This window comes from Talpa occidentalis, unplaced genomic scaffold, assembly GCF_014898055.3.
Source record: "Talpa occidentalis isolate TD23 unplaced genomic scaffold, MPIMG_talOcc4v2.1 talOcc4.4, whole genome shotgun sequence".
Classification (NCBI taxonomy): Eukaryota; Metazoa; Chordata; class Mammalia; order Eulipotyphla; family Talpidae; genus Talpa; species Talpa occidentalis.
Window position 1 is genome coordinate 95,888,682 of NW_023604295.1, and position 26,713 is coordinate 95,915,394.

A 26,713-nucleotide genomic window follows, 5' to 3' on the forward strand; every position below is an offset into this window, starting at 1 on the left:
ATTTTCTTAGTACACCACAAAGTTCCAATCTCTGTTCCTAAGACTGCGTAATTTTCAGGGACATGATGGTGGAGGGCTCCTTCTTTTTAGTTTATCAAAATAAACCTAAGTGTTCCTTTTCTAAGTTCTCAGTGAAAATGGAGACTTTATTCATCTTTATAAAAGGAGAGAGGAAGGAAGGGAAAGGAGGGAAGAAAGGATGGAAGGAAGGAAGGGTTTACCAGCAGAGCGCTCTCCTGTCCTTTGGACTGTTCTGTAATTGGTTGGTCCGGTCTCTTTCAACAGATGTTCATGTTCGGAACAACAGAGAAATTGTCAGCTGAGACTCCGGCTGTCTGTCTGGTAGAGAGAACAACTTACAACAACAAACACACGCTGGACTTGGGTGAGTTACCTCCCCTACAACCTGCAGGCCTGTTGGAGTTATTAAGTTCTTCAAACAGTCCGTTTCTATAATCTCTTCCTGCCACGCTATGGGGACAGCGCCTGTTGCGAACCTTTCGAAGAACTTCTTATCTTTGTCATCAAATTCGACCCCCTGAACCTCAGAGAAGTCTTCAATTTCATCTATGTCTTTAGCATAAACCACTGAAGGATTAGGCACAAATGGGGGTTCAATTAAGCCAGCTTCCAGGCGAGGAAAGTTAATGGTTTTGAAGAAAGGATGTTTCCTGGGATCATCAGACTTTTCTCTGTGAAGAAAGGAGATTGTCAGCCTGAGCCACAGTAACCAACCAAAATAGGAAATGTTTGAACTATAAGTAGCATGTAGCATTCTCTCCTACATTGTGTTTCATCTTAATTGCAAAGACAATGTGTTGACTTAAAGAATAATTTTGAAAAACAGCAACTTAAAAAACATACCCAAACTCTACCATTAACAGACAGTGGCATTTTCACTGTTCATAGACAACCTTCTCATGTAACTGTAATTTTTACTGAGTTAGGTAGTTGACATGACTTTTATTCTCGGTGTTTCATCCAAACACCAGGAAAATTCAGTGAGGCCAGAACCTACTTGCCTGTGACTTCCAGTCACTACCTCTTGCTCTGACTTCTGGTCACATAGAATAAGGTAGGCATATTTTAGGATTTCTAAGGGTTCTCATCTACCTGCCACAATAATCTTTAAAGACTTAAAAAAAAATTCATCAGTAATTTTCAGTCGCACTAATGAGTATAATACATTCAGTGCTCAATGTTATTTGTTATCAACCTTTCCTTCCTATGCTAGAAATTATTTCAATATTTACCTTACAATTAGGGGGAAACTGTATGTTCCCAATTGTGTAACTTCTTGTATTAATTACCTATTGCTATGAACAAACAGCTCCAACATTTATCGGCTTAAAACAACATTTGTTCTCTCACAGTTTCTGTGGGTCAAGAAAATAGACATAGCTTAACTGGATGCTCCTTCTGGCTTAAGGTCTTGCTTAAGATGTTGCAGTAGAGATGTTGGTGAGGGTTGTGGTCTCATCTGAAGTTTGAGTGGGATTGTAGGAGGGCTGGAAATCTGCTTGAGAGTTCACTCATGCGGTTATTGGCAGGTCATAGCCTCTCACAATGCACTTGCCATATAAAATTATAGCTGGCTCCCCCAAGGCAAATGATGTGCGTGGGGGTGGGGGTGGCATGGGGGGGAGACATCTAGTTACAAAAGGCACATTCTTTTTTTTTTCTTTTAGAGATTTATTTATTTATGCATACAAGACTTGGGGTGTAGGCCAGAGGTACAGGGGGCTGGTAAGAAGATTCACCAGAGACAGAATGGGGAGCAGTCTAGACAGATTGACTGAAATACACTGCTGAGGGGAGCAGCGGGCAAGTCGGGAGAGGTCTGCTGTGCCGTGTGGGTCACCTCCCTGGCTGGGGATCAAACTTGTGTTGCAGTGGCTGCCCATAGTGGAAGTGACATTTCATCACTTACTTTCTATTGGTTAAAAGCAAGTCAGTAAGTCCAGACCACCCTTAAGGAAAGGGATTACATGGAAGCCTGGAGGTGGGGATCTTTGGGAACCACTTCTTTATTCTTTGTAATTCCAGGTTTAAAAAAATAAAGAGGTGGCTGTTTTGTCACATCAAATTCAAGTGATTTTTTCCTTTTTCTTTTATGTAAATAACTACAGTGGTCTGAGTAAGAAATGTCTTCTTTTTGGAAGAAGTCTATTTCTGCCATAAATCCATCTCAATAAAAATGAATCACATTCTTGATATTTCTTTTTTTCTGTTCTTGTAATCAAAAAGGTTCTAAGAAAAGGATTGAAGATATTCTCTCATACATCCCCTTCAGAGACTTCCCTTATGTCAGGTGATGACAGTGGCTGACTCCACCCAGTAAGATGATTAGAGACAAAAATGCAGTATAATAACAATAATGAGAATAACTTACGGTTATTCAGAATCTTCTCTCAGCCTAACACTTTAAGTTCTTCATTTATGTGACCATATTCAACTATCACAACAACCTTGTTTTAACTGCATCTTGAACCACATGTTTATAAATAGCTATGCATCTGAGAAAGCCAGAAAATACAGCTATATTTTTCAAAGGAAAGAATCATAATCAAATATAACTATATTAAATAGAAACTCAGTTGGAGGCCTGTGTGATCCAGCCATTCCCTAGATTGTTCTGATTCAGTTCTACCCCTTCCAGAATTCCTGGATTTTTCCTATTAGGACCCAAATAAAAGACAGATATGAAGAGGGACATCATGAGATACTACATGTGTCTCTTCTCTTCCAAAAGCCACCAAGCCTCCAACAGGTAACAAAAGGAAAATGTAGGTCTGCCATCCACTAGAACTTACTGACCAATGTCTCCATGCCTTCCATCCTGTAGAGTGCAAGCCTTGGGGAGGGTTCCTTCAAAGTTGAAGCTTTGAGGATGGATTTTTAAAACAAGTTAGGCTTATTGAGGCATAACAACTTACATGGCAACATTCACTATTTAAAGGTATCAGAGGGATTTTCTTGGGGTTGGGGGAAGGAGGAAGAATCAGAGATATTTGTAAATGTGGTAGAACAAAGATTGAGTTACCATTCCATCCAAGTAGATCAAGAATGAATGTCAGACCTGTGTCTCCAAGAGAACAAAGGAATTGGACTGGGCCCAGGTGCCAGTGCTACCTTGATGCTGCTGCTGGCAAGCATGAACACCCTGTCCCAGAGGTCAGGAGGACACCTTAAAGTGACTCTGTGCAGCTTTAATAAACAGAGAGCACCTGGGGACTCTGTTAGACCAGGAAACTTGCCAGGCCAGTCTTCATATCAGGATGAACAGTTTCCAAGTTAACATCTCAAGCAGCCAGGCCTGGATGGCCTCACCTTGTCCATCGGGAGGGCTGACCACAGCCCTTTTGCAACTCGTTACTAATAGCAAGGGAACCGTGGTCTATTGTAAAACCGTCTTTGTGTTCCTTAACATCCCCAACTAGATGTTCCTTATGCCGTTTCCCAATAAATGTTGGCGTTGCTGAGCTAACCTCAAAAGGCTAGGCTTTCCAACCACGATTCCTTCTATTCTTATTTCTTTTTTTTTAAAAGATTAATTTATTTATGCATACAAGAACTGAGGTACAGGCCAGAGGTGCAGAGGGTGAGAGGATTCACCAGAGACAAAGTGGGGAAAGAACAGGCAGACTGACTGAAATACACTGCTGAGGGGAGCAGCAGGTGAGTCAGGAGAGGTCTGTGGGTTGCGCCATGTGGGTTGCTCCCTGGCTGGGGATCGAACTCATGCTGCATGGCTGCAAATAGCTTTATAGGTTGTGTCTTAACCCCTTGCACCACAGGGAGGCCCCTATTCTTATTTCTGGGCCATCCAGAGCTGATCACTTTGATCTTCTGCATTAGTGACTACAGTTCCATAAATAAAAATAGCATGAAACTTATTTTGCTCCTGAATCTTTCCCCAGCAGGGCTCATTTGCCCATTAACACCCAGTGCACTTGGGACAAATAGGAGAGGTGATTGCTTAATTAAGCATCTTTGGCCAAACTAGCAGCAGCAGGAAGACTCCTGCTTGCAGGAGCAGGATATTTGTCAGTGCATGAACAGAGGCTCTTGTGTTAAAACACACACCGAAGTACAATGATTTTCTTATAATGAAGAAAATGTACTACCTGCCCATACACGAGATGACATGTGGGGTTTGGTCTGCCTGGAACAGTGGGTCTTGGCCTGAAATTGGGTGTTGGCGAAGCACTTCAGTCAGAAACTTGTGATTATTTGTTCTCATTCTGCTGCATTGACTAATCAGAATAAAACTTGCAACATACCCAAGAGGTCTTTATCTTTCATTTTATCGGAAACACCACAGTTGACTACCTGGAGCTCCCGTGAGATGCTCTGGAAAGCTTTTGACTTCTCTGCAAAATTAGCTCACAGACCCAGGAGGGCAAAGAGAAAATCCTCTGCAGGGATGTGTAAAAGAAGAAAGAGTTTTAATTTATTTCAAATGCTTGTGAAAACAGCTGGAGGGGCGGGGACCTGGCCTTTCGGCTGTAGGACACACGGGGCCATGGTGCAGCTCTGGAGGACACCCGCTATATTAATCAAACGTTATCGTATATGAATGAATTTTTTAAAAACACAGAGAGTTGGAATGAAAATGTTGGAAGGTTTTCTATTTCATGGAACAGCTGGTTTTTATATGCCTTTTCACTAATGTTGTAAACAATTTTATTCAAAACAGTCATCACAACAGATGCCTTATAAAAAGGTTTTGCTTGATGGATTAGCTTCAAGCAAAGATCCAGGGCTTGAAGATGGCTTTTCCTGAAGAAGTTTGTCAATATTTAACTTTTTTTCTTTAAGATTTATTTAGTTATGCATTTAAGAGCTGGGGTGCAGGCCAGAGGTGCAGGGGGCAAGAGGATTCACCAGAGACAGAGTGGGGATCAGAACAGGCAGATTGACTGAAATACACTGCTGAGGGGAGCAGTAGGAGAGCCAGGAGAGGTCTGCTGTGTCAGGTGGGTAGCTCCCTGGCTGGGGATCCAACTTGTGCTTCAGTGGCTGCCGATAGCTCCATAGTGCTGAGACCCCCTGTAACATCAGGGAGGTCCCCAATATTTAATTTTATATACCTAAAGTGTACTTATAAACAACTGAGCAAGCACACCATGTGGATGACATTCCCTTTTGGGAACTGTCCAGAGAGACAGTTCACTTCTCCCACTCTCGGCCACTGTTGCTGTGCCCTCTTATACCCCCTGCCCTCGACAGCCTGGATGGCAGAGATGGTCTGTGGTCACTGTATCCAGTTCTCTCCTTCCTGGGTACACCATTGGCCAGCACCCTGCGTGCGGGGCAGGGCCTGAGTGTGTATGAAGTCATGTGTGAAGTGGGTCACTTCTGAAAAACTTAGGTTCTCTGAGCTTTCTCTTACCATGACAGCTGGAAGGCACTGGCGCCAATGAAGCTGTACCATGGAAGCAGCCTAAGTGTCTGAATCTGTGCTCAGAGGAAGATACCCTGCAGAGTAGGTGATCCCACACTGGACTTAGTATGAATGAGAAATAATTCCTTAGCTTTGAGTCATGGACACTTTGGGGTTTGTTTGTGTAGGGGAGCAAAAATCTAGCACCCCGAAAGAAGGTCTTCTATGGAAGAAGGTTTGTTTCATAGAAAGGACTTTTTGAAGGAGACATTTACTTATGCAGGGGAAAATCTCTCTCTGTAAAGGCTTCTCCCTCACTGTATTGGGAAGACCTGATCTCCTTCACTCTTTTCGCTGGAGAAGGCAGAACTTAAATCTGCTTAGTAGTTTTACCTTTGCTCACCCTGTCTTCTCTGATAACCTCCCATAACTAACTTTTCCCCTCCCCTCAAGACATTTGTCTTAGCTGAGGTTATTTAAGAAGGTGTCTGAAGCCATATAGGTGGGTTACTTGGCCTTCCTGGGTCTCTCCCATGTATAGAGGAAGTGCACATGTTGTTATGAAACTTCTTTTTGGCATTTTCTCTTATCAGTCTTTCTGATGCGCATGTGATGATTTGCCAGCTTTGAAGAACCCAGAGAGGTATGGGATGATTTTCTTTATATCCTTTCAATTGTTACCATAACATTTTATTCTGAACATATTAATACAGCAATGTTGGAATCTACACAGAAAAATCAGTTTCACATTTTAATTCACATAAATGTAGAGTACCCTATACTTTCAAATACTCATTACATAGTTTGGTTATCTGCCAAGCTTTGAAAGTTATTACCAGTGCATTTTTTGGTTCCTTTAAAAAGTCAGGTCAGAAATGAAAAGCTCCATGCTCAAATATTTTGAGCTAAGACAGCCTGTTCTAGAGCCTCCACTGTGACCGCCTGGAAGAGTTAGTGACTGAGCTGTCTTAGTTCTGGTGTGACATTAAAAATCAGTTATACTACTCTATGGTTCTAACTTCTATATGTGTAGATGTTTTTAGATTTTGAAGATTTTATCCAAGTAATTTAAGACATTCAAGCCATAGCTTAGTGAAATTATATGATATTCCCCTTAGAACATTAATAATAATTGCTCTCACCTATTGAATGATTCCTAACATATATTACATATAAATTTACAAACTGTATCTAAACCCCAAAATATCCCTCTGTATTAGTTAGTGTTTCCCAGAGAAACAGAACCTACCGAATATTGAAGGGGTCCAGAAAGCACAACGTGGACCCCATGGATTTAAATTCATTTTGTGCTGATGACATTTGAGAGTCCAAGATGTAAATTTTGACCTCCCTTTATTTGCTTAAAATCAGAGCTTCCCAAAAGAACTCCATAGATGAATCATCTCCCAGGAAGGTTCAGTTTTAGAAACAGGGACGATGGCCTCTTACCACCAGGGACAGAAATTAGCACTGCCACATCTAAATAGAGTTGTTACAAAGCTATCACATCTCCTATCTGTTCTCCCAAGGATCCATTTATCTTTCCTAAAAGTAATTTATTTCCGCATAGGCGTCCTTCCTCCCCACCATACCTAAGAAGTCATTTGTTATCCTGTAAGTGTGCTTTTCTTCCCCACCTCCTCCTTTATTATGATAGTATAGAAGCCTCCAGTTCTAACCATCTCCTAGTCACAGTTTTCTGTGACCTCCTATGCATGGGAACAAATAAAAATCTGTCTTTTCTCTTGCTAATCTCTTTTTTGCTTTAACCTGCAGGCTTTCATTCCCAAACCTAAGAGAGTAGAGGAAAGGTTTTTCTTCTCTGACAGCTCGTGTGTGTGTGTGTGTGTGTGTGTGTGTATGTATACATATATGGAGAGACACAGACACACAAACACAGAAATAGAGAGGGAGGTTTACATATTTTAAGGAATTGGCTCAAGCCATTGTAGTGGTATGGCAAGTCCAAATTCCACAAGGTAGGCTGTTAGGCTGGAGACAGAAGAGTTGAAGTTTAAGTTCAGAGGGGGTCTACTGGCAGAAGTCCCTCTTCTTCCTGAGAGGTCAGTCTTTTTCTCCACCTTCAACTGATTGGATAAGGCCCACCCACATTATGGACTGTAATCTGCTTTACTCAGAGCCTATGAATTTATATGTTCTTCACCTCAGAAAAACCTGCACAGAAATATCTAACATAAAGTTTTATGATATATGTGAGTACTGTGGCCTAGTCAGGTTAATACATAAACGATCATACATAGAAGCCCATTACAGATATAAGGATACTGAGACTCAGTAAATTCAATTGCTTGAGGTAAAATGACTAGTATATAGCAGAGCTGGAATGTGGCTATGTTTGTGGCTCTAAAACTTTTGGTTTTCTCCCTAAGTAACACAGTGTCCCACTGCTAAGGGTCATTTCACAGGTTAACTTTGCTTTTTTTTTCCCTTCCAAAATATCTTTATCTTACTATTTCATTGCAAGCAGTAAAACATGAAGGTTCTCAAAACTAATTTCTACTCTATATATAGTTGGCAAAATCATCTGTACTCACTAGATATCTGTTGACTGGTGATATTTTATGAAGATGTTTAAAAGGGGAAGAATTTTCTAGCTCTGGGACAATCAGTATTGATAACTTTTTAAAAATAATTTATTCACATGGTTCAAAATTCAAAAGATAATCAGGTTATATAATGAAATCCTCATTTGCATCCCTGTCACCAGCCTATAATTTCCTTTCATAGCGGCAACAATCATATACATTCCTTATTTATTTTCCTTGAAATAGTCTACACCAGTATTTGAATCATGTATTCTCTTTCTTCTTTTAATGTATATTGTTTTGTACTTTGCTTTTTCAGTTTGAAATATATCTTATAAATTGTATCAAGTATTCATAATGTTTGAAGATATCGGCAATACTGACCTATACAACAGGCAAATAATAAAAGAAAAATAATGCTACTACTTAATCCCAAGGCTTTATCATTAATTCAAGATAGTCTCCAAATCCCTCTGGATAATGCTGACATCAGTAATTATCTGCATCACGTGGTGATTTACCTGCTTCCCAAGCGTTGCTCTGCATTCTTAGCCAAGAACAGTCGACAAATATCTTTTGCTTCTTCTGTGAAGTTATCGTGCTGGAATCTGACCTCTTCTTTCAGGGTTCTTTGCTTTAAATCCTCTTTACTGACCTTTTCCTTGTAATCTTTGAATGGTGTTCGTCCAGCAACCATTTCATAGATACTGCATCCCATTGCAAACCAGTCCACGGGATAGGAATAATTCGCTTTTTCCATAAGGATTTCAGGTGCCATATAACCATGGGTTCCAGCCTGCAATACCCCAAACAAAAAGCAAAGCCAAACAAAAACATTAATGTGAGTGGAACAGATGTTGAGGATGGACTTCCAATAACCATTCTCCTTTTCGTATCTTGTTACGTGAACTCTAATTAGGTTGGGATGGCAATGCTGTTAACCTATTGTGTTTGGCCTATTCTATTCCTCACTTTCCCAGACGTTTCTGGTGCAATCCACGTGGGCCATATGATCCATTACGATTAATGGACAGAAAGAGGATTTGGCTGGAGCGTATTACAAAAAAGATGGTCATGGCGGCCCTGCAGGACAGTCACCTCTCCTAAGTCTGTTCACCTTACCTAATGTGAAGAGTTCAAGTGGCTATCTCTAAGATCCCATAAATTCTGGCTCTGCTTTTTATTTACGGATTATTGAAAATTGGGTGGATAGGATTCTTTTATAGTCCAGACGTCTTTTACTTTATTTTGCTTTCATACCTATCATGCCATGAATTTATAGGGCATGGGTTCCCCCAGCTCAGGCTCCTCCTGTGGGTTCTCACACAGTGTGTCGCTCTGGGTGGAACAGGCTGGCACTTCAGCTGAGCCAAGTATCTTTCTCGTTAGCTTCCTTTATTTCTGCTCCTTTTCTTGCACACATTTCAGGGAGCTGTCTTGGTTCTTAAGGTGCTTAGTTTGTTCAATATGTAACATTAATTCTCTGGGCAAGAATCTTGGCTTTTACTTGTTTGTTTACAACAATGCCCACTGTATGCAGGGTAACATAATGTTGCCGTGGCAGCATTTGTGGTACATTCCATTTTGAACATCCCCTTGATGGCTACATCCCCTTCATTGGCATGGATGTGGCCAAAGGAACAATTCCAAGTTTTCTAAGGGGCTCAGAGAACTGGGCCTTCCTGGTGGTGCAGGGGTTAAAGACAGAGCACTATCAAGCTCTTAAGCTGTGGCCAGCCACTTCAGTATGAGTTCAATCCCCAGCCAGCGAGCTGACCCACATGGTGCAGCAGATCCCTCTTTTCTTGCCCGCTGCTCCCCTCAGCAGTGTATTTCAGTAGATCTGCCTGTTCTGCTCCCGACTCTGTCTCTGGTGAAACCTTTCACACCCCACCCCTGCACCTCTAGCCTACACCCCAATTGTTGTATGCATAAATAAATAAATCTTTTAAAAAAAGAAAAGGCCCAGAGAACTTACAATGGGTGCCTCTCCTCTTTCACTTTGGGCTGGTTGTTTTGGGAATTTACTGCTAGATAAATCCAGTAAAGAGAAATCCAGTCCAACCAAAAGGAATAGTGCATAGAATTTTTTCTTAAGCTTGACTCAAGTGACCACTAGGTTTTTAAAAGAAGTTTATAGTTAGCTAGCTAGATATAGATATACTTATGTGTACATATTTAATTGTGGTACAATAAACACCACATAAAATTTACCATCTTAATTTTTAAGTGTAAAGTTCAAGCACATTTAATACATCTACATTGTGCAATCAATCTCCAGAACTCTTCATTCTGCAAAACTTAAGCTATTGTTTTAGGACACCTCCTCACTGACTTCCCTCCACAGCTCCTGGCAACCACCATTCTATCTTCTGTCTCTCTGAGTTTGACTATTCTAGATACTTCATATAAGTGGAATCGTGCCATATTTTTCTTTTTGTGATCATTCATATAAATTTAAGGAATTCTTTCAGTTTGTATTTTTGTTTATATGAATTGATACATTCATTCATTCAACAAGTATTTAATGACTATCTAAAGCATGCATTATAATTACATTACAATGTTTCCACAAAAACTAAGTGTCTCTTGATTAAAGTTTGATATGTAGGGCCTCCCTGGTGGTGCAGCAGTTGAGCGTTGGGCTTCGAAGCTGCCCGAAGCCTCTGCAGCGCTGGTTCAATCCCCGGCCACCGGCAAGGGTCCCACATGGCGTGCAGACCTCTCCTGCCGTGCCCGCTGCTCCCCTCAGCAGTGTCCTCCGTCTGTCTGCCTGTTCTGCTCCCCGCTCTGGCTCTGGTGAATTCTCTCACCCTCCCGCGCTTCTGCCTGTGCACAGGCTTGTATAAATAATTAAAAAAATCTTTAAAAAAAAAAAAAGTTTAATATGTAGTCTCTGCAGTAGTGAAAAAATGCAAACCATGTAACACCCTAAAGTGACAATAAATTTCTGTTTGCACATTAAAATGAAAATATAAATTATTGACAGAGATGTGAGAAACAGATGTGCTTTGTAATTGACCGAGATTTTTAGAGTAAGACATAGAGCAATAGAAAATATGACTTGTCAACTGCTCCTGCCCTTCAACCATTTATTTTATTTTGGAGTCTGTACCTCAAATACATTGCTCAGAGGAAAGAAAAAGGAACCTGTATCCAGATGCCCACAGCTCCATTATTCATAATGGTCACAAGCTGGGAGTACTCAAACGCCCATCAATAAAGACAATAGACCATAGTCTATTGTTATCATTGAGAAATTTATATATGTAAAGGACTTTACACACTGATTACAAATACGCATTTCCCTGAGGAGGTTGAGGGAAACAAATATTGTTTAAAAATAGAAAAATTATGTAAAAAATTAAAAATTAAAAACAAAACATGAATCAAAAATAAATTTGGAAATAAAAAAACCCACCAAATATGCATTTCAGTTTCAAAATGGGTAGGAAAGTATTTTAGTTGATCATAGATGATTATTTTATGTCTAATTGCTTAAGTTATGTTTTTTCATGTGGGTATAATATATGTAAACTCTTAAGAACATTTAATTTTGTGGATAATTTTTGATGTTAACAACAATGAAAAACAAGCACTAATGAGTAGTAATTGGCCAGTGCAAGAAAATTCTGGAAGTGACTGGGGTCTGACTGGCTGAGCATGAGTCAGCACGGCACTACTGTTTTCATAGAAGCTGATATATAATTTGGGTGACCAAATGTTCCGGTTTGCCTGGGACTGTCCTGGTTATATCTGTTGTCTTGGCGACGGGTCCAGCTTTACAGTTGCCAGACAAAAGTGACCTGAGACCCAGGATATAGTCTTAACTCACCTTAGTCTCCAAACCAGGAACTGACACCAGAGCCTTGGTGCATGTCCAACAAACATTTGCTAAATAAAGAACAGCAAAGATGGTAACTAGATATTTTCTGTCCACAATTCAATAAATATTGAGCCATGTCCTGTAGTGAGTTCTAGGGATAACAAGACATATAACTCCTGGACCCCTGCCCTTGATGATAAACAGCCTGGTAGACATGTGTCAAAGTGTTAATTTAATAAAGTAGGGTAAAAGGCATCATAATGGGAGTGTGAAATAAGCATAGGGGTGCTGGAGGGTGTGTGTGTGTGTGTGTGTGTGTATTGGGGATACTTCACTGAACAGTGACAGCTGGGCTGAATCAGAAGGTTAATGAGCACAGAAGGTTAATGTCACACAGAAGGTTAATGAGCATGTGCAGATGGAATCGGGGAACTTTAAGGGATTTGACTTTTCTGGAATCTAAGATATGTTGGGATGAAATGGTGGCAGGAGAGGCTGGCAAGGGATATGTGGATGAGATCAAGAAGCACTGTATGACAAGGTAGCAAAACCTACCCCCAGGTTCTCTTTTCCCTTGTATCCCTCTGCTATAGAGACTAGAAGGCTAAGTGCTCCACCTACCAATCTCCTTTGCACATAGATTGGCCATAAATATGAGATTTGAGGCTTACAAGGTGAAGGTGCTGAGGACTGAGGCAAAGGGGAGTGAGTTTACTTTGAAATATATAAAAGATATTGCCACCAGTTCCAAGAGGGTTAGCTCTCTGATGATTGAGTATAAGCTAATTAATAAAATGACCAATATTTAATATAATTCATGACCAGTACTTTATTAATCATATTAATACATATTAATATATTAATTATATTAATGCAATTAATGATCAGTAATTAATACAATGCATAAATAAATAAATCTTTACAAAATAAAAATATAATGCTCACTATGTATGTGACATTTAAAAAATATATATAAAAAAAACACTTGTCCTCTAAACAGTTTCTTTAAATCTGGATGTAAATAAGGTTCATACAATATGATAAATGACTGATTGATATGTCTCTTAAATCTCTTTGAATATGTAAATTCCTTCTTTGTCTCCCCTCTCCCCTCCTCAGTACCCACTTAAACTGTCAAGCTAAACTGTCAAGCTTCCCACAGTCCGATTTTGCTAAGACCATCCCTGTGGTGTCATTTAACATGTTCTTCTGTTCTTTGTGTTTTCTGTAAACTGACAGCTGAACCTGATGGCTCAATCCTTCTACTGAACTTTTTCATTTCTGCAAATATGTCTTATATTGACATATGATTAACATAGAATAATGGAGCTAGATCTTAGATATTCAGTTTGATAAATTTTGACAATCTAACAAATCCAAGTAAATACTATGCCAAACAAATTTAGAACAGTCCCATCTACTCAGGAAGTTCCCTTGTGGCTCTTTCTAGCCAATTCTCTCCACTTCGCAGGCAATCACTTTCTGATTTCTGTTATAAGAGATTAGTTTTGTCTGTTCTTGGAATTCATACAAGAGAAATTGCATGATAGGTATTCTTTTTGGGTGACTTCTTTTAATGCAATGTTTTTGAGATTAATCCATGCTGCTTTGCAAACGTATTTATGCATTTGTTAATCCTAAATGTCCTTGCTCTTCTCACAGTGGCCTTTGTTTTATGGGCTTTTGTTTCACGGAAGTAATATCCTCCCTTAAGTCTCAAAAGATATTAATCTTACATAAAAAAAAAAAACCAAACTTTTCTACTCCAGCATTATTTCTGTTTTCTATAAATTTATTTCTTCTGTTTGTTTTGGCATTGTCTTTAATTTTGGATGGTTGTTTTCAAATGACAAATGCTGTTTGACGATTTGTTGAAATATAAGTGTACAGCACCAAAACTTGACTAGAAGCTTGTCAACTGCTGGTCTTTGCTGTGGGGTGACACTGCCAAGTGATTTCAGTGGGGACACTACCAGCAAGTATCTGGAAGCCTTTTCTAGTAGGATGCTCAATTTCCCCAGAAGGAGATCCTTATCTCACCTCAGCATGACAGCCTGCTTGTTCTCATTCTGGGAGGTGAGGTGAGGAAGGGGCTGAAGTTTCTCTGCATGTAGGCTTTTATTCCAAAACTCTTAGTTGGGCCATATGTTACCAGAAAAGCTTCTTCCTGGTTCAGTCTCTTCTGCTGTGATGGGAGAGGTTTGACGCAAGACTATAAACAACATCCAAATAATTTAATTCAGACAGTGGTGATTGGTAAGCTCTAGTCACTAACATTTATTGTGAGCTTGCTCCTTATGTGGCATTCTTCCAATGAACAAGTTTCAGGGGTGAGTGACGTTAAGGATTCAAATCACTAATCAGGACACTGGATAAATATCAGTAGCTCAGTAAAAGAGGGAAGGGGTGGAGAACATGCTTTGTCTTGAGCAGAGGATTTTATGTTATGCTGGGAGAAAAGTTGAAAATAACAATGGACAATACTTATTGATTATTACATGCTAAACTTTTTCTTAAGTGTTATATGTGAATTTCTTGTTTAATCTTGCTAATAACCCCATGTGACAGAGATTTTATTATCCCCCATTTTGGCAAATTGAAAACTGAACCACAGAGAGGTTAAAATCTTGCTCCAGGTTACCCATTCCACATTCACCTACAAACCTGTGCATTGAGTACTACATTACACTGCATCTATGGAAGTAGGTGAAGTGGCTTTTTCTTACCCTCCAAGTTCCCTTCAGGACTAAATTCCCTCCTTCTTTCTCCCCATCCGCCAAGAACTAAGTTCTTGTCTTGGTCCATTCTTGGTTCTACGGCTCCCCTTCCTGTCCCAAGAAGTTCTCCATGTATTGCTTCTCACTGGGCTGTTTGGGCTGTTTTGCCCACAGAGGCTGCTGGGAGGTGGTGACCAGATCCTGCACCATGCTCTGGGACCACCTTGTTCCCTCCCCACAGAAATAAATGAAGAATTGGTTTGCAATCTTTACAACATTATAGCCCTTTGGTGCAGTGGAAAGAGCAGGAGACAGCATGCACGGCAGCCTTAGATTCAGTCCAAATAATTTTCAGGACTGACTTTACCTCTTGGCCCTAAAGACAGAAAATGTCAGTGATGGAATTTTGAAGGCCACAACCTCCTTGAAGAGTGGAGGTATTTCACAGAGGAGAAGAATGGAATTAAAAGTGCACGCCAGAGTCGGAGCGCCCAAATTCCATTGCAGCCTCCAGCTGAAAAAATTAATTGCCTGCCCTTTATGCCATTTGTCTTCTGCATATGAACTGCCTCCTCAGAGCGGGGTGGGAGGAGAGAGCCGGCCAAGCTGCATAAGGCAGGGTCGGGCCACGCTGACCTCTCGAGGGCACAGTAACTCCTGCGGTCACAAAGGGCCCTGGAACATCAGTCTCGGGGGCCATCAAAACAGTCACTTTCAGTTCCTGTGACCAGAACCTCCAACACTGCCATCCTCGGGGCTTTAGGGAACACCCAGCCGTCATCCGCGGAACTCTTAGTGGAGGTTTTTTTTTTCCTTCATTTTGTTTGCTTTTGGCTTTATAGTGCCCTTTGGCAGACCCGCATAGTCAACATCTGGTCGGGCAAAACAAGTATACCCAGCAGGGCAGGGCATCCAGCATCAGACCTCACAGGGTTTAGGAAGCTAGGCAGTGGTTGCACTCCTCACTGACTCCCCCACCCCTCACACACCCCCTGGGGGCAGCAAGAGTCCATGACCCAAAATCAGTACATGAGACTTATTAGTCACTGTAGGCTCAGAGCCACCTGTCACCTATAGCTGTGTAGACATTGAAGAAAGTAGACACACTTAAGTGGGAGCAGGATCAGAGCCAATCTGTGGGGCCCTGTGCAGATACTGCACTGCACTGCACTAGCTGTTAGATTCTGGCTTCCACTACCCTATAGTTGTCACTCACTCCTGTCCTTGTGGGGCCACGTGACAGAGCCCAGGCTGAGGGATCCTGCACTCTGAGAACTCCCATGTGTCTCTGAAGGGCAGTGAACCGTGACCTTGGCAGTGATGAGAACAGGGAAGGGCCTTTCAGTGAGCTGAGCAGGCACAGCTCACATCTTAATAGTTCCACATGTCCACAAGAAAGAGTGTGTGGCATGCGCCTGCAGGTCCTTCTAGGTCAAGGTCACTGGTAAATATCCAGCACCTATTGACTCTGAAAAGTTGGCAACCTTAAGTTCTATCATTAAAAGATATGCATCTTGTCTGCTCTTGGTGTGGCCAGGCTAGGTTGGACTTGAAGATCCCGGTGGGAGAAAAAGAAGTAGAAAAGGAAACTCTGTTCATTTCCTGGTGGCAGAGGCCCAACACACTGGCCAGCAGAGCAAGAAACCGCCCGCGGATGCCTCTTCCCTCTGGCTCATCACAAACCAGATCCACTCGACAGCACAATCCAAACAGAAGAGGGAATCAGAATGTACATCTTTTGTTTGCCGTGGCAGGAGAACTGTTGAGCAGAGGAAAAAAACAAGCTGAGCTTAGCGCTATCAGCTGTTTCCTGGGGCTCGCTCCTTCCTTCCTCCGAGGGGGGCCTGGCCGCTTTGTTCTCATTCCCAGCTGCTTCTCTGCGCCTTTAAGTGGTGGCCTTTGCAGACCTCGGAGGAATGCAGCCTGAGACCCCAGGGGACTTAGCTCCAGAGGCTCCGCCCATGTGCTGGGCCCCAGGCTGCAACCTCCCCAACTACAAGTGCTTGGCCGCACCAGGGCCTGCTTTTGCTGCCTAACCTATCTCGTTCTGCCAGCCACTTCCTGGGCAGGGAGAGTGAGCTTCACCAGAGTGGCTTCCTGCTCTCCCTGACATCCCTGGGAGGACACCTGTTTCAGAGAGCCCCACAGGGGATTCAAAAGAGAGATTCTGGCAATAATGCATTCTGCAGCTATACAGTCTGGTCATTTTGCTGGGGGACAGATCTCAGTTTTACCAATTATTAACTGGCTGCCTTCCTGCCAGTTACTCAGCCTTTCTGAATCTCACAGCTCTTACCTCATAGGACCCATAAAGATTCAAGTGTTAGACACACTGAGTGGCTCTCAAAAGCCTGGCATATAACTCAATAGGTGTGAACCTAGCACTGGCTGTCTCATAGGCGGCTACACAAAAAAGAAAAACTCAGAAGCCACTAAGACTACATCAGATTGAAAGATGGGCCTGGCACCTGGTCAAAGAGCAATAGCTGTGACTCTTTCACTGGGGTGTGCTCCTCAATGCTTTCATGACCCTCTGAATCTATCTGTAGCCCTTTAAGGCCTTTTTTTCCATAATGCCTCCAAGATGCTGGGAATAAGACCACAAATGTAGCTCCTTGTGACTGTGAGGAAGCAAGACAATTGCACGTGGCTATTTGACTCAGCCCAGAAGCTAGTTATGCCCTCGCCCACTGCCCACTGGCTGCAGCCTTGGGTTTCTGGTGCCTCTTTAGAGCACAGAGTGCAGCCACAAGGCTCATGGCTCAGCCATTATGCTTGTCAGGTGAGGCGGAAGCCAAGCAACAGTGGGGAGGGCTGGTGCTCAGCTTCCGATATAATAACTATCAGCAACCACTTCTGGAGAGCAAACCAAGTGATTGTCTGCTTAAAAAAAAGTCATTTTTCTACCTTGTTTCTTAATCTTCTCATCAATCTTAAGAGCCAGGCGGTATTAACAAGGCTCAGAGATGAAACATGACTTGTTTGGGGTCAAGTACAGGTCTAGGACCAGCTTATGTGGATATATGTGCCAATCAGAAGAAGGTAGCCACATGGCTTGATGCAATGAGTGCAGGTTGTCCTCGGTCCTCACTGTCCCCATGGCCAACACTCCAAGCCAGGGGTGAACCTATGCAGAAGCAGAAGCAGGATTGTCACATGAGCTCCTTCCATTTCGTGGATTCCCCAAAGGACATATTTTATTAGTGGCACTTAATCTGAACAGAAACTTGGATCTTCCAACATGAGATGTCAGATAGCTTGACACACAACGAAAGGTTGATATAGGCAGCAACCTTCTGGTCCCTGGGTTGCCCAGTTCCCAGATCCTCTGCTTCTCTCCCCTTTTACCCTCATCTCAACTCCTCTTTCTGGCCATCCTTCTAATGCTGACTTGGTCCCTTCCCTGCCTCAAGGCCATCAATGGTCCCAGTGTTCTTAGCATCAGATTCAAATGCCCTCGTCTTTCTCCTCCAGTCCCCTAAGGCCTGACATCTGCTAAACTCTCCAGCTGCACCTCTGTCACTACCCATCCCATGACCCCACACTCCAGACAGCCACAGAGCCCCCCATTCTATGACTGAGGCCCTAGGTCTCTTGCTCTAGGCTAGGGTTTGTCAACTGCAGCGTTAGGGACACATGGGCCAGATCATTCTTTGTGGTGAGAGGGTTGTGCTGTGCATTGTAAGATGTTTAGTAACATCTCTGACTCCTACCCGACAGGTGCCAGTAGTGCTTCCCCATCCATGACAACCAAAATGTCTCCAGACACTAGCAAACATTCCTGGGTGGCTTTGGGAGTGGCAAATTCACCCTCAGTGGAGATCATTGACTAATGCTGATCCTTTTGATGGCCTACTCCCTCTCCTCTTCCCCGGGCTACCTTCTATTTGCCTTGTGAGTTCATTTGGCTGCCATCTCCTACTGGAAGCGCTTCCTGACCCCCTGACCCGGTGGACTGGGTGCCCTGCCTATGCATCCAACTCCACAACCCTGCTCTCACTATGTTCTCACTGCCTTTTTACCGTGTTGGTCTCTTCCCTGTCCTGGGGCTTCAGGAAGGCAGGCATTTATTTGCCCAGTTTCCTGTCGAACTCAAGGCCAAGTCTGTTCCTGAGAAACCTCACTAATAAGTCACTCCAGACACCTTTCTCTCCCTTACCCAAACCATGTGTAGGCCCAAGTCATTCTGAAGTCTCAATTCATCCAGTGTGCGCTCTCTGGCTCCCCTGCTTGTTCCGTGGGCTGAGCTGCCACCACCTCTCACCCAGATGACAAATGACCATCATCCACCTGACCTGTGCTCACTTCAGAGGGAGAAAGTTTTTCAAAACAGAAACCTAAGCATATTGCCCCCTTGGTAAAATCTGTTCAAAGTCCTTCTTATGGTCTGTCATCTGGGTTTGGTCTGACCCCTCCCACCTCTCTGGCTTCATGTGAACCACATTTCCTCTGGCTTTGAGCTTTCATATGCTGGCTTCTCTTCATTTCCCCACAGCAGCAGGTGCTTTGCACTGGCGCTTCCCACTGTCTGAAACACCCTGCCCTGCAGTGGCTGTGGGGTACTCAGCCCAGACACTTCTCGGGGTTCTGGCCTTCACTCCCCAGCTGCTGGGACCAGGCTGACCTCCAAGGCAGTTGAACAGAGCCCTGTGCTCAGTGCAGCCGGTGCTGGCATTTAATGCTGTGTGCAGGCTGTCTTGACAAATGCCAAACTTTGTGCTTTGTCAGTTAAGTCCAGTGAAGCGATGAACATGTGCCAGGGGCTTTGAGCCCAGGGTCAGTCACAGTGCCGTCTCTGGCCACCTTCCTGCCTCCCAGAGATGGGTGCTTGTCTGTCCACCCACCCTGCCCCCTACTCCATATATCTGCTCTACCCCGGTGCAGACAGGGTAGGGGTCAGGCACACTCTTCCTCAGGTCCTGTGGTGGAGTGGGGCCCTGGGTGTCTGTGAGGGGCTCCACTAACTCTGAGGGTAAAGGGGCACAACATTAATAACAAACAAAAAACAAAACACCTTGACTTGAGCATAGAAGAAAGGAGGAAGCTTTTGTTTGATGTTTGAATAAGAGACCCCACATTTCATTTTGCAATGAGCCCCAAGAATTATGTAACCAGCTTTGGCTGGCAACATTGACTGATGACTCACAGCTGCACCCCCTCTGAGACTTGCCCTCTGCTGCAGGGAAATGCCTTGCTCAAACTGCCCCCTTCATTTGGGCAACTCTGAGGGCCAGCCCAGCTCCAGAACTGCCTGAAGGATCGCCTGAGGTCTTAGTTTCACCGCCTTGTGAGTCAGTGGCTCCTTCTGGCCAACCCTGCCTTCTTCATGCATGTAGCTCTTGAGAGTGCTCCTCGGAAATCTTCCACATGTAAATCTGTTTCAGTCTGTTTTCTGGGAACCCAGCCTAAGGCAATACCCCAGCTATTTTGCTGAGTGAATTCCTGTCTGTCTTTCTGATATTAAATAAGTTGTATTTCCCCTGTGAAAGACATGCGATCCTCACATGTGAAGTCAAATCTTCCTTAGAGAGCCTTATGTACCATGTCTTCACAGCTTTTCTCATAACTGAAATTTTACATTCTTATTAAGTAAGTACTGTCATCCCCACTAGACTGTAAACTCCATGAGGGTAGAAATGATGCCCATTTTTGTCCATCATTCTATTTCTCAGCTTTAGCATAGTCAGCATGTGAAAAGCCAATAAACATGTTGAATGAATAAATACTTTTTGATTAAAGGGATGTTAAAAACAATGCCAAGACTGTATGAATATTTTTGAATGTCCTCAGTAGTGATAAATATTTTGAAAATAAACTTGAAAGCTTTGTAATGGTGAAAAGTTACTAAGAACTAAATCTAATCAGTGATAGTGGTAATAATTTTAGGGGAGACCAATGTAAGACCAGAAAGTAACCAGAATAGCTTTTAAATTTGTTCTCAGAACTAATTTCTCAAAAATTAGGTTTTTTTTTTCTCAAAAACTGGGGAAAGGGTCAAGATGTGTGAGATATATATAGGTGTTAACTTCCAATGAAATACTTTCAGAGATCTTTTAAACATCACTTATTTGGTATGTCTCTAGGTTACATTCAGTACAATAAAGGCTCAATGCCCAACCTCTGTCATCCATTGTCCCTCTGAATGGGAGGAGTTGGCCAGAAGCTTCAAGGCAGACAAGATGACCAAACATATCACAAACCTATGGTCACTGTTGACAACCTCATTTCCGTTCTAAAAATATAGCAAGTTTTAAGGATTGATGGTACATAAATCTGAAGGTCACTGTTTTCACATAAAATGCTGAATTTGAGACGTCCTGATATGAACCCCGTTGCCAGATTTTACTATAATATTTTCCCAGAGTCTTTAAAAAGTGATGAGTTGGTTTTATTTGGTGCATGTTGATATTAGCCAAGAACAAGCGGAAGTGTTTGTCTGCTTGTCATCTCATTGACCACGTTTTTATAAGTGAATGTGAACAGTAGCTGGGACCACATTTAATCACCTCATGTCTATGTGGGGTCCTAGCTCTGAGATATTAGCCACATTAACCCCTGTGTAGTTGTGTGTGTATGTGTGGGCGGGGGGGTGGGGGGCGTGTACTTATTTTTTGAAGTCTTAACTCTGTCAGAGGTTCAACCAGGCTTGTGGCTGGTGTTCATATCAAACCAGACTGAGAAAGATACGCTAATACCATCACATGCACTAAATCTGAGTTTTACCTAGTGGAGAGCCTTATATAACATTAAAAACCAAAGGTGACATTCTCCTCCCCTTGTGACCACAACAAGGTGGAGCTGAAAGTGTAAGTGCTCTTGAATCTGATGAGCCTGGATTCCTATTACATACTAGCAAGGTGACTTTGGATGGGTGACTTAACCTCTGAGTCTCAATTTCTCTATATACAAAATGGAATTAATAATAGTCACTACTTTACAGAATCTTTTTGTAAAGGTTCTAGATCCCACCATCCCTTGATTAAGGGCCTAAAAATCTTCTGAATTTTCCAAACCATTGAGGTCACAGCGGGTACTAGGGGCATCCACTATTTTGGCTTAATATCTTTTCCTACCCTGTGTTCCTCTGGAGAACACATTCCTCTCAGTCCTGAGATTTAGGTGGGGTCGATCCTCCCCATGATCCCACAAAGGACAATGCCGTGACCAATGGCACTGGCTGTAGTTGTGCACATGACCAGAGTTGTCCACTAAGAGTTTTCCCCAGGAATTATGAAGGAACTATTTATAAAGAAGTTTCCATAAAGAGAGAGGGGTAAGTATCAGTGGCAGGGTATGTGTGGAGGTGCAGGGAGCCTCCATGCCAGAACCCTGAGAATGTGGCCATTCTCTGCTGAGGAAGGCAGAGTTGGGGTTCTTCAAACACCTGGACTTTTTATTGTGTGAACCCTTAGTTTCACTTTCTTAAGTAACATTCTTTTTTCCCCATAAAAACTCTGACTGTTAGTCAAGCAAATCATAGTAATTTATTCCATGTTAATCTTTTGCATTTACAAGTCTTTTTCCTCCTAATAATTCAAAGACGATCTCATAGACTCATAAAATCTCAGAGATTAAATATGTTCTGAGGTCAGTCTGAGAGGCAGTGAACCAGCGATATTGGGGGACAGCAATCCAGGTTTTCCATCTCCCAGACCAGTGTTCTGCCTCTCCTCACATGTCTGCCTCAGACTTTCTAAATCTGGGCTGAGGTGCCCTTGTCTTTCTTCCTCTGGGGTGTTGTCCTCAGTCACCACAGTCCAGGAGTGATTCTGTGCCCCCCTCATTCCTTCACTGAGGACAGTCACATTTTAAGTAAGTACAGATCTGGGTCTTGCTGAAGCCTAAGTGAGAGATTAGGGGATGAACTCAGCACATAACACTGTTCAAGGCCTATCTCAAGTCTCATTGCCTCATGTGTGGCTCATTTCAATAGTTCTTTGTTTGTCCCCAATCCTCCTCAATCTCAGTAGCTTTATCCTTCAATTCATCTTAATAGTGTCAGAGTCATCATCCCAAAAATCACTCTGGTCATGCCACTTTTCTGTTGATAAACCTTCAGTGGCTCCCTATTGTCTGTAGAGCAATCTTCACCTAGTGTTTCCCCAGTAGTTTGAAAGGGCTTGTGATACTCCAGCTCATACCTTGAGAAGTGTTACCTACTTGGAAGAAGCATGAATTCTCAATTTCTATTATAAAAGGTGGTAGGTGTTTTGAATCCTGTCGAAAAGGAAAACATTGTCCTTCTAACAATATCCAGCACTTTGTTGCTTTCCCATTAATTTTTGATGCAAAAAATCTTTCCCCAGCTACCTTCCTTCATTAATAATTAGCAATTTGTATGAGTGTTTTATTGCAATGCAAAAAATTGCTACAAATTTAGTAGTTTAAAATAATCCTCTTGGATAAACTCTCATGGTGGGTTCTGTGGTCAGGAGCTCAAAAGACTAAAGTCAAGAATTCTGCCAAACTGCATTCTCATTTGAAGTTCAGGATCCTCTTCCAAATTCATATGGTTATGGCAGAACTTAGATCATTGTGGTTGTAGGACTGAGGTGCCCACTTGTTTGCTGGCTATCTGCCACTGGGAGTTCTCAGTTCCTAGAGACCACCCACAATCCTTATCACATGACTTCCTCTATCCACAAAACAGTGAAGATGTGTTGAAGCCGTCTTATGCTTTGGTATGAGAAGTCTAGCTTTCATTTTATCTCAGCCTTCTACAGACCTTTCTCGCTAAACTTATTCATCTGTGATCTCTAACCCATATACCCATCACTCTTGTGATTCAGTTAGGTCCATCTGGATAATTTCTCTTTTGATGAACTCAAAGTTAATTACTGCATAATAACCTTATCTTAAAAATCCTTTTTGCTCTATAAAGTCATATAAGTAGAGGAGTGACCTTTCATCATATTCACATATGTCCCCAAATACAGGAGAAAGGGTCATTGGAATTATCTTAGAATTCTGCCTACCATTCCATTGAAATAATTATTTCCTAGTTGTTTTTTTAAAGATTTATTTATTTATACTTACAAGAACTAGGTACAGGTCAGAGTTGTGGGGGTTGAGAGGATTCCAGAGACGAACTGGGGAACAGAACAGGAAGAGTGACTGAAATACACTGCTAAGGGGAGCAACAGGAGAGAGAGAAGAGGTCTGCTGTACCATGTGGGTTGTTCCCTGGCAGGGGATCAAACTCATGTTGCAGTGGCTGCAGATAGCTTCATAGGTTGTGTCTTAACCCCTTGCACCATCAAGGAGGTCTTATTTCCTATTTTTAATGCTTGCATGAGTTAAGAAGCTGAATCAGATTTCCTAGTCCTTATCAATATTCCTCTTTTCCTGGGAGCTGGTGTGATAGTTCTGTGGGCATTCCCAATACCAAATCTCACTCCCCTTTTCCTTTACCATCCCCTAAAACAGAGGCTAGAAATGAAAATTTCTATTTTTCATTCTTTTGCAGCTAGAGGTGAACATGCTCCAGGGTCCTGGCCAATGGGGAGGAAGCAGATTCTGTTGACATTGCTCCTTTTCCCCAATTTCTTTTCTCCTGTGATGCAGACTTGATGTTTAGAGTTGCAAAATCTTTTTGTCACAGGAGGAAGAGGTCAAGAGAATTTTGGCCCTAAAATTGTGGAGCTGCTGAATCCTTATCAAAATCTAGTTTTCTGTTATGTGTAACAGAAAGCAATCCTAACTTACACAAGATTTGATGAGTAGCTGAATAAGAATCAAGCCAAGTCTACAAAGCCATGTCGCTGTGTCTCCTTTGGAAGGACTGCACAAAGTCATTGCCGATAGCAAACTCATGATCAGCCGGGTTTCCTTTTTAACGTCTTCAGAAAGTTCACTGTAATTCTTTGGAGGCACACCTTGTTTTGCTGCTCCTGCTTTATTGTGATTTGCAGATATTTTGTTTTTTACAAATTGAAAATTTGTGATAACCCCATGTCGAGCAAGTCTTTTGGTGTCATTTCCCCAGCACCACATACTTTGTGTTTTTGTGTCATGTTTTGGTAATTCTTATAATATTCCAGACTTTTTCACTATTTTATGATAATCTGTGATTAGTGACCATTCATGTTGCTGTTGTAATTGTTTGGGGAACACTTAATAGCTGTTATTATCAAGAAATAATTTCTGACACCGATTAGCAAATCCCCTGTCTCTCTCCCTCTCCAAGAATCTCTCTATCCCTTGAGATAAGGCAATATTTAAATTAGGCCAATTAGTAATGCCTCAGTGGTCTCTAAGTGAAAGGTAGAGTTGCCCCTTTCTCACTTTAAATCAAAAGTTAGAAATGACTTAGTGTTACACCCCACTGATTGGGAGAAAATTTTTGCACACAACACTAATGATAAAGGATTGATCATAAAAATCTACAAAGAGCTGAGGTGACTCAACAAAAGCAAAGTAAATAACCCAGTCAAAAAATGGGCAGAAGAGGGCCTCCCCTGGTGGCGCAGCAGTTGAACTCTGGGCTGCAAAGCTGCCCGCAGCCTCTGCAGCGCTGGTTTGATCCCAAGCCCCTGGCAAGGGTCCCACATGGTGCGCAGAACTCTCCTGCCGTGCCCGCTGCTCCCCTCAACAGTGTACTTCATCAGTCTGCCTGTCCTGCTCTCCACTCTGGCTCTGGTGAATTCTCTCACCCTCCCATGCTTCTGACTGTACTCAGTGCTTGTATAAATAAATAACAATCTTAAAAAAAAAAAATGGGCAGAAGAGCTAAAAAGAAACTTCTCCAAAGAGGAAATGCAAATGGCCAACAGGCGTATGAAAAAATGTTCAACATCACTTGTAATCAGGGAAATGCAAATCAAAACTATAATGAGATACCATCTTACACCAGTGAGAATGGCACATCTTAAAAAAAAAACTAACAACAAGAAATGTTGGGGAAGATGTGGAGAAAAAGGAACTCTCCTGCACTGCTGGTGGGAGTGCAAATTGGTCCAACCACTACGGAAAGCTGTGTGGAGGTTCCTCAATCTGCTAAAAATGGAGCTTCCATCTGATCCAGCAACTCCACAACTAGGTATCTACCCAAAGGACACAAAAACATTAATTCAAAAGGACACCTGCACCCCAATGTTTATTGCAGCACTATTTACAATAGCTAAGCTATGGAAACAACCCAAATGCCCAAAAATAGATGACTGGATCAAGAAGATGTGGTAAATACACACAATGGAATATTACTCAGCAATCAGAAAAGATAAACTCATGCCATTTGCAGCAACATGGATGGAGCTGGAAGGGATCATGCTCAGTGAAATAAGCCAGAAAGAAAAAGAAACATACTGGATGGTCTCACTCACAGCAGGAATTTAGAAAACCCAAATAAGGGATCAGGAAAAAGATTAATTATAATAAAGTAAAAATCAAAATCAATAGGCAACTATAAACCAGAGACACACTGCAAGGGGTGGGGGTAGAAAAGGGAGTAGATTCAAAACACGGGTGGTGGGAATTTTATGGGGACTATAACCAAGATGAAAATGCATATACATTGTACAACAATGAAAAATGATGTAAAAATATATAAAATTAAAAAAAAATGACTTAGTTTAGTGAAGAATGTGTGTCAGAGGCTGAGATAAAATGAAAGCTAGACTTCTCATTCCAAAAAGTTAGCAAAGAAAAAGTTCTAGAAGGGACTTAGATATACTATTCCAATGAACACAGGAGTGTTAAGAAAATGAAGCAGCATTATTGCTGATATGGAGACAGTCTTAGTGGTCTGGAGAGAAGATCAAAGCAGCTACAACATTCCCTTAAAATCTGAACCAGAGCAAGACCCCAATTTTCTTCAACTACATGAAAGCTGAGAGAGATGAGGAAGCTGTAGAAGAAAAGTTTGAAGCTAGCAGAGATTGGTTCATGAAGTTTGAGAAAAGAAGTCATCTCCATAACATAAAAGTTCAAGGTGAAGCAGCAAATGCTGGTGGAGAAGCTACAGCAAGATTTCCAGAAGATCTAGTATTATGATGGTGAAGGTGGCTACACTGAACTATCATTCTCAGTGTAGACCAAACAACTTCATAATAGAAGAAGATGCCATCTAGGACTTTCATAGCTAAGGAGGAGATGTTAGTGTTTGACTTTAAAACCTCAAAGGGGGGCCTCCCCGGTGGCGCAGCGGTTGAGCGCTGGGTTGCGAGGCTGCCCACAGCCTCTGCGGCGCCGGTTCGATCCCCGGCTGCTCCCCGGCCACCGGAGGAGGGTCCCACATGGC

The 26,713-nt window shown here is 42.3% G+C and overlaps 1 protein-coding gene across 1 annotated transcript in view; it reads right to left on the reverse strand.

The window, feature by feature from the left end:
* Nucleotides 1-313: 313 nt before the first annotated feature.
* The window catches only part of GRK7 (G protein-coupled receptor kinase 7), a 33,157-nt gene continuing 6,757 nt past the window's right edge, over nt 314-26,713 (reverse strand). Inside the window, 3 exon segments of the mRNA XM_037525863.2 lie at nt 314-448; nt 451-692; nt 8,454-8,728. Of these exon segments, the coding sequence (XP_037381760.1) occupies nt 357-448; nt 451-692; nt 8,454-8,728 (609 nt within the window). The 3' untranslated portion in view covers nt 314-356.